The following is a 12,214-nucleotide window of genomic DNA, read 5'->3' on the forward strand; positions in this document are numbered from 1 at the left end:
ACCTCTCCTAATTGCTGCCAAGATACATGCATGAATTACCTCCTATTTCTAAACATTTTTCAAAATTTGAATACCTTTGTAGTATTTATTAGTTTATAACTTATATTATGATTTTGTATAAGTTTATAGTACTAGACCTTAAAGGATGCAGTTTCAATGAGTTCATTTTTATGTTCCCCACATCTTCCAACACAAGGCCTTACCTATAATTGGTGTTTAGTAAATATTTTTTTGAATGCTTAAATGGAGACCCATTGATCTATGACTTTAATTCTTAAGGGGTTCACAACTACTGTTTTATCATCAGTATCAGAAGAATCTGACTCAGTGAGGCATTTTTCAAGATATACATTATGTTCAAAACAGAACTTTCAAGTTTTCTAGGTTTTTTGAAAACAGTCTTGTTGCTTCCCACCATTAGCAGCTTTCTGTTTCTAGAAATCTCTTAGCTGTCAGTGGAATATTTGGAAAAGACAGTCTTCTTATGGATATCACCCCTTTCAATGACTCTGAGCAAAGCTTCTTATGGCTTTTGTATCTCCTGCCCCAATTTACTTCCATGACATACTTGGAACCAGTGTTTTATTGGCATAAAACCCTGAAACTCAGTTTCAGGTAAAACAGATATTCAGTCATGTATGAGAGCATTCACATAGGTGCGCCTAGGATAAAGGGGAAAAATACCATAGCTTGACTGAAACAAAAAGGCCATCCATCACTCATTCATTTTCTTTTTAATTTTTATTTATTTTTAATTGAAAAACAATTTAAAATTTTCTGAAACATTCATTTTCTTGATCACCCAGCAGACTTTAGGTGCCTTCAAGGATTCTTGCCATCAAGGATTTCTGAGTCTTATAAAGGGAGATGAATATATGATGAAATCATTATTAAAGACTAATTTTCACAATGTCAGAGGCAAGCACAAGGTAATGTGGAGCACAGAGAATTTTCTTTGAGATAAGATGGATTTTTTTAAACAAAGAAGATCTTTTCTGTAGCACAGTAGTTGTGCTCATATCAATAAAATACATATTATTTTGGAGTGGTTAACAGCACCATCCTCTTGTAACTACTCACCTTGGCCCAGGTGTCAGCATCTGTGGTGGGTTCTGAGGCATGATTCAATCAAGTAGCCACCCTGGGTTAACCAAGACCTACACTTATGTCCTTGCTCCTTAGAACTTATAGGAAAAAAATCATTGCAGGAGATGGCAGCAAAGGGATAATTTTCTTGTGATTCATAGGGCTGTCAATGATATTTTGAAACAGAGGTTTTTGCATGCTATTCTGTCTATGGCACAAACATTTTTAAAGGAGTGCAGATGACTTATTGGGATAGTTTGTCCAAGTCTATGACCTTGGCAGTGTGTCTGTGTGTGTGTGTGTGTGTGTGTGTGTGTGTGTACATGTGTGCACGCACATGCATGGAGGGTGAAGAGGGAGGGATTAGTTATGAGGAAAGGCAAGAAAGCAATCCTAAGTTTTAAATGACCAAAGCCTACAGCTGCTAAGTACTGAGTATTTGTACAAACCACTTAAAATTTTCCTTTTTCTTCACAGTTAAGGACACTTTTCTATTCACTAGCAACTCATTGAGAAGGATGGAGTAGGATGACATGAGTCAGAAGTAGAAATAAGAGAGGAAATTAACATCTATCTCAAATTATTTCTTGTCAGTGGCTCAGTGAAAGGCTCAAATAGAAGGGAAGCTGGAGACATTGGTTAAGATGAGACTGTAATATCGCTCTGGATTCTTGTGATTACAAGTGAAAGAGGTCTATGGCTTGGAGTAATGATGGTTTTAGGCTTCCCTGATGGCTCCAATGGTAAAGCATCTACCTGCAGTTCAGAAGGCCTGGGTTCGATCCCTGAGTCAGGAAAATACCCTGGAGAAGAAAATAGCAATCCACTTCAGTATTCTTGTCTGGGAAATTCCACGGACAGAGGAGCCTGGCAGACTATGGTCCATGGGGTTGCAGAGTTGGACAGGACTGAGCAACTAACACAATGACTTTGGTGATAGTGGTCATAATCCACTGAACAAATATGTATTAAGTACCTACTACATGCTATCACTGACCTAGGCATATAGAATTTAAATGGTCACAGAAAAATTTCTGTCTAGAAGTTTGTATTCTGGAAAAAACTGGCAAAAGTGGTGTTAGCATCTCTCCCTGTTAGAAATATTTTCTTCTCATGAGTTCCTAGTCATGTGAGGGACTTAGTCTCCATCAAGTCCCAACATCAGTGCAAGAATCACAAAATTTCTGTCTTTCAAAGCTTGCAGACTGATATCTGCTTAAAATGTTTATATGAGCAGGGAAATGAGACTCTGGTTGAGATGTAGAAGCCTCTGTGTATGTGAGTTGAGGGGGCAGTAACAGTGTACAGCGGGAAGAAATTCTATAGCGGTGCCATCCACACTGATACACTCTCCCAAGCTGGGGGGAAATGCACGAGTTAGTACCTGAATGCTCCCCTCCACCCCCACTTGCCTTTCTCTCTCTTCCACCACTTTGCTCCCTCCTCCTTTCCTTCCTAAATCCCTCCTTCTCCTTCCTTCCTTTTCGCCTGGTCCCTCCCCATCCCCTTCCCTCGATCAGTGCTTCCCTTCTCCCCTCTCTCCGTCTCTCTCTAGCCTCTTTCTCTCCTCAATCCCTCCCCGGCGTCTGCGTCAGGCCCCCACTTGCGTGACGCTCTGGGTCTGGGTGGGAGCTGTCCACTCGCCTAGGGTGCTGAATGCAGCAGCGGCGGCGGAGAGAGCTGAGAGGCGATTCTCTGCTCCAGGAACCTTGCTTCCAGACCTCGGACGGCCAGCTCACCGCCTGCTACCTCCCTTCCAGCACCACCCCTTTGGGAACTGAGCCAGGGGGGCAGCAGTCGCGGCGGGCGGGTGCTGAGCAACGGCGGAAGACGAGACAACACCTGGCAGCAGCCTGGAATCTGATTTGCTTCCTCTCGCCTTTCCAAAGAAATATATTTATACATGGTTTTGGGGGAGTCGCGAGGACCCAGCCGGAGCCAAGTGCTGGCTACCTCCCACCTCGGCCACGCTGCTTCGTTACCCCCTCCCCACCCTTAGCTGGTACTGCAAACAAGCCTTACCTCCTTGCTTCTACGAAGAGAGGTAGCAACAGCGAGCCCAGCCAGCCAGAGGCAGCGGAGAGGAGGGAGGGGTGGGGGTGGGGGCTCGCAGAGAGCCGAGCAAGGCCGCCCTTGGTGGGGGTAGCAGGGGCAGAGCTGCTGTGAAGAGCCGGCAGCCGCCCTTCTCCCCCCACCCCTCTAGAAGCGCTCTTTCCTGATTATTGGAGAACCGAATTATTCCTATTTCACTAGTATTATTTCATTTTTCATTACCCTTACTCCTCACTCCCCAGCCGCCCCCACCCCTACGCCTGCCTCGCCTTTGGTTGCATGGCAGCGCTGCCTGGGCGCGGGGGCTCAGAGCTGGCCCCCCGGGAAGGAGGAGGAGGCGGAGGATCATGAAGCCGGGAGTCTTGGCCGCGTCGGACGGCGAGCTGCAGCCAGAGGACGAGCCGGAGCGGCCCCCGCCCCGGAGACACCCGGACGCCGCCGACAAGCAGTCGCCGCCGCCGCCACAGCAGCATCGGTGGCCGCGGGCAGACCCGGAAAGAGAGAAGGAGGGCGACAGCGGCCCAGAGGAGCAACCGGAGAAGGCGAGGCCACTCACCCGCCCGGACCTGCCCTTCTACCGCCCCTTGCCCCTCGCCCCAAGGAACCTTTGATGGAGCCAGGGAAGGGGGCCGAGGGTTTACAGACTGCCACAGGGCTGGGCAGGGGGCTCTGATCATGTAACTACTCCCCCTAGTCCCCTCCCACACGCACGCCCCTCTTCTCTACCCCTTCCTTATCTCTGCTCCACTACCTCCCACTCCCCCCACACACACCCTTCCTCTAGCCAGGATCCTAACGCTCAGGAAGGAGGTGGCTCTGCAAGGGTTAAACGGTCTTTTCTGTTTTTCCCTTTCTTTTCCCGTCCCCAGTCCCTGATTTTCCCACCTCTATTCGAATTGGCTTTCCCCTCTTCTGTGCAGCCCTTCGGCTGCAGAGGCGAAGCACAAGCCCCTTACCCAGTATCACCTGGATCCCTTCCCCACCCACCCACTGCTCTCTCACAAGCAACTCTGGTGCTTCTGGAGGTTAATTGCCCCAGTTTTCTGCCCAGGAGAATTGAAACTTCTCCCAACCTCCTCTCTTCCCCTCTTCACCTCCCCCAGCCCCTCAAAATCAACCTCCTGCTACCTAAGGAAAACTCTCTTTTCTCTCTAGCACATGCAGTCCTCAATTCTTCACTGAGCTCGTTTGCTCTAAGCCCAGCTCAGTCCACTCCAAATTTTATTGATAACCTTCCTCACCCTTTTATATGAAGAAATTTCCCACTGCCTGGGAATTTGAGAAAAACCCAATAAGCCTCTTCCCGGGGAACTTTCTAACAGTTAGATTTTGATCTCAAGGCCCTAACAGCCCATCCTCAACTTTTTTTTTTTTTTTCTATCCCCCTGCCTGTAACCAGTGCTACCGGGTCAAAAGCAAAAAGGGAGACATGCTGAAAGCTTAAGGTTTGGGTAGAGGTAGGAGGGGCAAGGCAATTTTTTGTTGGGCTTTCCAGACAGAGTTCAGGACCAGTGACTCTCAGTTGCCAGTCCTGGGAGCCATTTATTTGCTGCTTGGAGGGGATGTAAGAGGAGCCAGCAAGAACGAAGACTCCCTCCATCATAACACAGACACACTGTGGACCCCCCAGACCATCCTATCCTCCGCAAAGACTCCACCTGCCCCTCCCGGGCTCTCTGCTTGCCCTGGGCACATGCTGATGCCCCTGAGTGGGCTGCTGCCGTGGTGCTGCTGCTGTGCCCAGTACCGCTGTGGACTGTGCCCCCCAGCCCCCCAGATGTTGCGCCACCAAGGTCTACTCAAGTGCCGCTGCCGTATGCTCTTCAATGACCTGAAGGTTTTCCTCCTGCGGCGCCCCCCTCCAGCGCCCCTGCCCATGCACGGGGAACCCCAGCCCCCTGGTTTGGCGGCCAACAACAACACCCTTCCGGCTCTGGGTGCCGGCGGGTGGGCAGGCTGGAGGGGCCCTCGCGAAGGGGTGAGCAGGGAGACCCCTCCCCTGCCACCTCCACCACCTTTGCCACCTTCTGTGGAAGATGACTGGGGTGGCCCAGCCACAGAGCCACCTGTCTCGCTGCTCAGCAGTGCCTCGTCAGATGACTTCTGTAAAGGAAAGGCTGAGGATCGCTACTCCCTGGGCAGCAGCCTGGAAAGTGGCATGAGGACCCCACTCTGCCGCATCTGCTTCCAGGGGCCGGAACAGGTGAGACCCTTCTCCCCTTTTCCTACTCGCCTACTTGCCCTGTGCTGTCTCTAGCAGGAGGACTGTAAGCTTTAAGGGATCCTCAGTGATGTTTCATGTGGTTAAATTTGCCCAAGAGGTATCTGGTGCCTGGTGGAGCAGCCTGTTTTGCATTTTCCTTCCATATGTTCAGTTCCATCCCAAAATTCCATCAGCATTCTCGGAGGGGAAGATTCGGAAGTTGGAAGGGATGAAATAAAGGAACTTAGTGGTACATTCATGCTTGTTGCCAAGATATCCTTGTATCTGATTTGTTGTTAGTGACATTTCCCCAGACTGTCTTCAGTTCCAGATTCAAACTTCTTCCCTCTCTGATAGTGTGTGGAGATCTTGTCCTTACAGCCTATGTCTGTTTCTTCACTTTGAGATGATCCCCTCCCATATTATATTGACATCCTTGGCAGTGCGTTTTAGTTACTGAGGAGGAAATGGAGAGGGTTTGTAAGTTCTTGAAGATTATACAGTTTGCAAAGACACTTCTTGTCAGACTCAAGTTTTTCTAGATTGAAAGCATTAGGTAAGAATGGTGAAAGGGAGTTTAAGGAAAGTGGAGAAGAAAGTAGGGAGTCTGATCATAATCATCCGCCTTGGCAGATCTGAAAGCATATGAACTTAGAAAGTCCCCAAACTTTCTCCATCAGGATAGAGATGCCAAATACCTTATGGACCAGAGTCTTCCCAAGCCCACGGGTTCTCTCTACCCCCACTCATTCAGATTTTCAAAGACATACTCACACCACCCCTTCTAGCTCCATTTTCAATCTAGTGTTTGCAGTGCTAGAGAACATGTGCACATTCTTCTGGAATCATGAATTGTGGCAACACAATTCTGGCCCACAGAATCCCAGATAAGAAAGGTTCACCTGAAAATCTGACTTAGTTAGTGATGCTGGAGAAGGAACATTCAGTTGCACCCTGGGCAGGGTTATATGGTCAAATCAGCCACTTCACTAGTTTCCCAGAAGTGGGGGTCAGGCTTCTGTGTACTTACAACAAGTGATGGTGTAGTGGGATGACATGCTGCTGCACCTGAGTGGCTCTGGTTCTTGTTGAAGGCTTTGTCTTTGAGAGACAGGCTTCGCTGACATTGTCATTCATTCTGTGTTTGCCTGAAATGAGCAGGGCACTTCAGGACAGATGATGACCGGGGCCATGGCCCAGGCATTATGAGAGGAAGGAATGTTGATCTCCGTGTGAATAAATGTCTCTGAGAGGCTGAGGGCAGGGTTCCTCCTTTTTGTGACTGGAGTGGGTTGCCATTCCCTTCTCCAGGGGATCTTCCCTACCTGGGGATTGAACCCAGGTTTCCTGCATTGCAGGCAGATTCTTTACCATCTGAGCCACCAGGGAAGCCCTTTTGTGACTAGGATTGCCAAAAAGTCCCAACTGGACTGCAGCTTAGAACCAAAGACTCCTGTTAAGCAAGAAGATCCAGGTGCCTGCTCAGTGCCCCTCTTCCAGGGCTGGGCCTCCAGCGCAGACACAAGAAGGAACAGCACCGCTGACAGCAGAAAGCGTGCTTCACTTTGGGCTGTTCACAATCAGCATCTGTCCCCATCAGAAGCCTCATCGTCTCAAAAAAAAAACAACAAAAAAAAAACAAAAAAAATAAAACGAGGAGAGAGACTTATTTCTTCTCCCATATGCCTGGTGGTTCAGGTCTGAATGTCACAGGGGCATTGGGAGTGTGGCTTCTGGGAAGAATATGCTTGTCTCTAGAAAACAACAGGGCTTAGAACCTGTTCTGGATGATATTTATCTGCTGTGCGAACTCCTTCAATTTCTTTATTCCCCAGGGTCCCTTTTCCAACTTCTGTGATTTAAAAGAACCTTTTCCTATTCCCTGCATTTCCTTATAAGTCTGTTGAGAGGATCCAGAAGATAATGAGCCTGAAAATGACTTGAAAGGGATTAATATATAATGACATATATTTTGCTCATGGTAAAGCAATATTTCATTTTAAAAAAAATTCTTAGGAATACTGTGAAATATCCTTAAGCAACATAAGGTCTGGTTGGAGGTTAGGAGCTTTCCTTTCTTGTTTGTTATTTTTACAATGTATCATAAATAAAGCATGGAGTGGAAAAAAAAGCTAGCACCAATAAAGAAATGAGCTCTATTATTATGTGAGAGGGATGGGAGATAGTGTGGATACTAAGTCTGGATCAAATCAAGCATCCTTTGCATATGACTGTTATGTTTTGAGGCTTTGCTTTATTTGGGCAGGAGCCAGGAGATTTTAATGGGATTGTGTTATACTAGAAACAAGAGTCGCATGTGTTAGATATGAACACAGTTTCCCACTTTTTGTTTGTTTTCCTTCACAGGATTTCAGTGAGGAAGGGAGACAAAGGGGAGGAGATGGGGAAGACTCTCTAGAGAAGGAAGAAAGAGAAGTCAGACACAGAAAGTGAAAAGCTGAGATATCAGTATTTTGTTTTCTGTTGGGGGAGGGAGCTGTCCAGCAATTGTTCACACGTGGACTTGCAGCGAATGCAGACAGTCCGCAATCTTAGTCGCTGAATGTCTTGGTCTTTTCTCTGACCAGACAAAGGAACTGAACAGCTCCTCGGTCACTTGCCACTGCTCCAGGGCCTAAAAGGATGCCAAAGCTGAAAATCTGGTCTCTTCCTGCCAAAGGCTTGAAATGTATGTGGTGAGGGGCAGGCAACTGAAGGATCCAACAAGTTCCAAATTCATATATATCTTTAAAGGATTTATTATTTATTCATTCACACATGCATATATTTAGCAAATGTTTGTTGGGCACCTACAGCATGCCAGATATTGTTTCAGACCCTGGGTTTCTAGGAGTGAACAACACAGATGAGATCTCTGGTCTCCTGAAGCTAATGTTCCAGTGAAGATGCAGAAATAGACAAGTAAACTAGAAGACAAAAAGTGATAAAGTGATTTCAGATGGTGTTGAGTGCTGTGATGAAGGCGAAACAGGAAAATGAGTTAGACAAGAAGGAGGGAGGGGGCTTGGGATCTACATTACACAAACAGATTGTGAGCAGCTGCCCTAAGAATATACCATCTGAGCTGATACCTAAGTGATGCAAATGACCCAGGGACACATCCATAGGTCTAGAAGAAGAGTTATCCAAGTAGAGGAGACAGCAGGTTCAAAGATCCAAGAATGAACATGCTTAGTATGTTTGAGAAACAGAAGAGAAGACAAGAGGAGAGAGAGGGGTGGGGTGTGAACAAATGCTTTGAAGGCCAACTCGGCTCCACTCTGGACAACTGCCTAAGTGGCCAGCTCCTCCCCTCAGCCAGTCATTTGGGTGGGACAGGGATCAGTCAGTCAAGGATCCACGAGAGCAGGGGACAAGAGCCCGGCTGGCAACCCTTTGCTCTCCATTTCTGCTTGAAGCTGCCCTAGTTCATGTCCAGGAAGTGTGTCATGGCGGGTAAGCGGAGGCCTCTGAAGCCAGATGGCCCCAGTTTGAGGCCTGAGCAATTTGCACAGATCCTCTGTGCCTTAGGTTTCTCATTTGTAAAACTGGCCTGATAATGATGGTCCCGAAATTCAAAAGGTTATTGTGAGCACCAGCAGTGCTGTCACAGTGTTGCTTTTGTTATCTCAGAGATAAGACATTGTCCCCTTTCCCACACACTTGGTTTAAAAGGAAAAGTGTGTCCCAGCTTCCAGACTGGCAGGAGAACTGCTGTGATGTGGTCCATCTGTGTAGTAGATCGCTTCTTGCTCACTCACAATGCTCTAGACAGAGCGCTGCTCTTCTGTTTCCATCATCAAAAGTCTATATTAAGTGCCTACCTCTGCCTGCTGCTCTGCTGAGCAGGGTCTGGAGACACAGGGCAGATGTGGGCCTGCCCCCTCTGGGAGTTTCACAATCTAACCCAGACATCACAGAGGCTGATAGAGATCAAGAACACACAGACAGTGAGTCGCAGGTGAATTACAGTAATATCAGGGCAAGGAAGAGATGCATGCTTAAAAGCAGCTAGCGTGTGGGGTGCCTATTCAGAGAGACAAGTGGATGAATTTGCTACCTTTTCTCCAATTAGTCAGAGAAGGTTTCTCTGATGTGGCTGCAGACTAAGTGAGAAGAAATAGACTTAGGCTGAGTTTAGACAGCAGGAAGCAGAAGAGATGTGAGACACAAGAACATATTAACAAAGAGGTGAAACCATCTCCCAGGCCGGGTCAGCTGTGGAGCTCCTGGAGTGGGTACAAAGATGGAATCTACCATAGTAGAGGGGGTGATGGGTGATGGGGTACCTGTTTTGGACCTAATGAAAAGCAAGAAATAAGTCTGGAAGGGATTAAGTCTTGGTCAGCCTCCCTTATTCTTCCTAGGGTTCATTTCTCTGGAGCTCCGAGTTCAGAAGGGGCCAGAGTAACGTGAAATATTTTAGTCAATGTTTTTGCATCTCAGAAAGTAGGAGAAGAGGGCATTGCTGGGTTCAATGGGAACTGGGAATGGAGATAAAACAGAGCATTTTATGAGAGAAGAAATAGTATATTATTTTTCTTAGCATCATGGTTCAATTTTATACTTCTTTGTGTGATTAATTAATATCTATATCCACAAAGAATAGACCAATATCCAACATTTATGGACCACAGGGCAAGAGTATGGATATAGTCTCACATATCATCAGTTCAGTTCAGTTCAGTCACTCAGTCATGTCTGACTCTCTACAACCCCATGGACTGCAACATGCCAGGCTTCCCTGTCCATCACCAACCCCTGGAGCTTACTCAAACTCATGTCCATCGAGTCGGTGATGCCATTCAACCATCTCATCCTCTGTCATCCCCTTCTCCTCCTGCCTTCAATCTTTCCCAGCATCAGGGTCTTTTCAAATGAGTCAGTTCTTTGCATCAGGTGACAAAAGAATTGGAGTTTCAGCTTCAGCATCAGTCCTTCCAATGAATGTTCAGGACTGATTTCCTTTAGGATGGACTGGTTTGATTTCCTTGCAGTCCAAGGGAATCTCAAGAGTCTTCTCCAGCACCACGGTTCGAAAGCATCAATTCTTCAGCCTTCAGCTTTCTTTATAGTCTAGCTCTCACATCCATATATGACTATTGGAAAAACCCTTTCACATATCACAGGCCAAAATATTTAGAAGTAATAAAACCAGCTTACAAGCTGTCAAAGTCCATTATATCTTTCTGTCCTGGAAGGATATACCTTCAAAACAACCAGGAAAACAGGTCTGAATTCAAAACTGTTAGAGTCCTCTGAATTCTGTGCTAGGCAAACGGGAACGCTTGGCCCTTGGTCAACAGGCCACTCTGATCAGATTCTCTTTACAATGCTGGTTCCATCCTGTATAGTGACAAGCGTTGGACATACACATGTGACACACACACTGGCTTGTCCAAGCTCTATCTATACCACCTCCAAAGAGCTTCCTCTTGCCTCTCTCCCTTTGAGCTTGAAGAAAGAGAACCATGAAGGTTTGGGGAGCAGGCTCACAGCTAAATAGTCAGGAACTCCAGGGTTTCAGGTAATCAAGACATGTTCTAGAAAGGGGATGTGGGTCTCTGCAGGCTCCTCATTCTATGGAAAGCGTGCAACTGAAGAAGGACCAGAGTGGGGCTTTCTATAGCAAGGGCCCCTCTTGCCTGGGTCTAAGGAAGGCACTGTGGAGGGACTGTAAGAGCCCTGGAAGCAGTGACTTGGTTGTGATTTGCTCATCAGTCCAGTTCCTGGCTTTATGCTCTGCAAGTATTTGCTGAATGAATGAGCCTTTAGAGCTCATGCAGTGGGCAGCCCCACGGGTATGGGAAGTGGGGAGGAAGGACTAAGAGAGAAAGATACATTCACCGGCTGACCACGTGCTATACACGAGAAGGGGCAGAGCTTTCCTCTGTGATCACTGGCAGTGCCTTGGCCAGTGGTAGAATCTCCCAGGAAGCCAACTTGGGTTTTGGTATTAGAAAGAACTTTCTATCAAAGCTGTTGCCCAGATAGGATAGGCTGCCTTAGAAAGGAGGCTCAAAGTGGGCAACTGAAGCTAATGACACTCAAAATCCCCTTGGAGCTTGAGACTTGGGATTCATTATGAGATTGCTTGGGGTCCAGAGAGATTTTAATCTAAGCAGAAAGAGAGGGGTCTGCATCCTTTGCTAATTCAAAGGGTCATCTAGTCCCAGAATATCTAGTTCCGGGGTCTGTATAGCACATGGCCTGTAAAAATGTATCTTCAGCAAAGATCACAAAGAACAGTCTCTGTCCTGTGTGTGTAGAAACCCTAAGGTGCTGATGAGGCGTTGATGGCTGCAATCCTGAATTTGCACCATGCACATAAAATAGAAGAGCAAGCATTTCCTGAATGGCAGGCAACAGACACCATCATGGACCTAGGATGCAGAACCATCCCAGGAAAGGGGAAGCACACCTGTCACCACCTTTTCCCAAAATCACGTGTGAGCTATTTTCATTTTCCCATTGGAGATTTTTTCCCCACTGTTGTTTCCCAATTGCTGCATCTGACAGTCCTGATCCTATTTAAGCTGGAAGGTCCAAGGACCCTTTGGTGAGGGTTCTCAACAAAGCTCTAATGCTTTATTGGGAAATGATGTAAGGAGGCTTAAACCTCACCATTGGGTCCCTGGTTATTTTCCAGATTTAGCTCTCTATGATTCACATGCACACACATGCACATGCATGCATATGAATAAAGCATGAAGTAGAGGAGGGGAGTTAGCCAGTGTCTTGACAGTGCTGGAGTGATTCTCACCTCAACTCTCTGTAGATACTCTGCATGGTGTTCACTTTGGAGTAATCCTTCTTCACTTGCCAGCCTGCATCTGCTTGCGGTGGGTTGGCTAATTTATTGGGTGTGGCTTC

At 47.0% G+C, this 12,214-nt stretch overlaps 1 protein-coding gene across 1 annotated transcript in view; it reads left to right on the forward strand.

The window, feature by feature from the left end:
• Positions 1-4,617: 4,617 nt before the first annotated feature.
• Positions 4,618-12,214, forward strand: part of MARCHF4 (membrane associated ring-CH-type finger 4) — a 114,707-nt gene continuing 107,110 nt past the window's right edge. Inside the window, exon 1 of the mRNA XM_061147921.1 lies at positions 4,618-5,341. Within this exon, the coding sequence (XP_061003904.1) occupies positions 4,832-5,341 (510 nt within the window). The 5' untranslated portion in view covers positions 4,618-4,831. The remainder of the gene's footprint in view (positions 5,342-12,214) is intronic.

The sequence above is a fragment of the Dama dama genome, chromosome 8 (genome assembly GCF_033118175.1).
Source record: "Dama dama isolate Ldn47 chromosome 8, ASM3311817v1, whole genome shotgun sequence".
Classification (NCBI taxonomy): domain Eukaryota; kingdom Metazoa; phylum Chordata; class Mammalia; order Artiodactyla; family Cervidae; genus Dama; species Dama dama.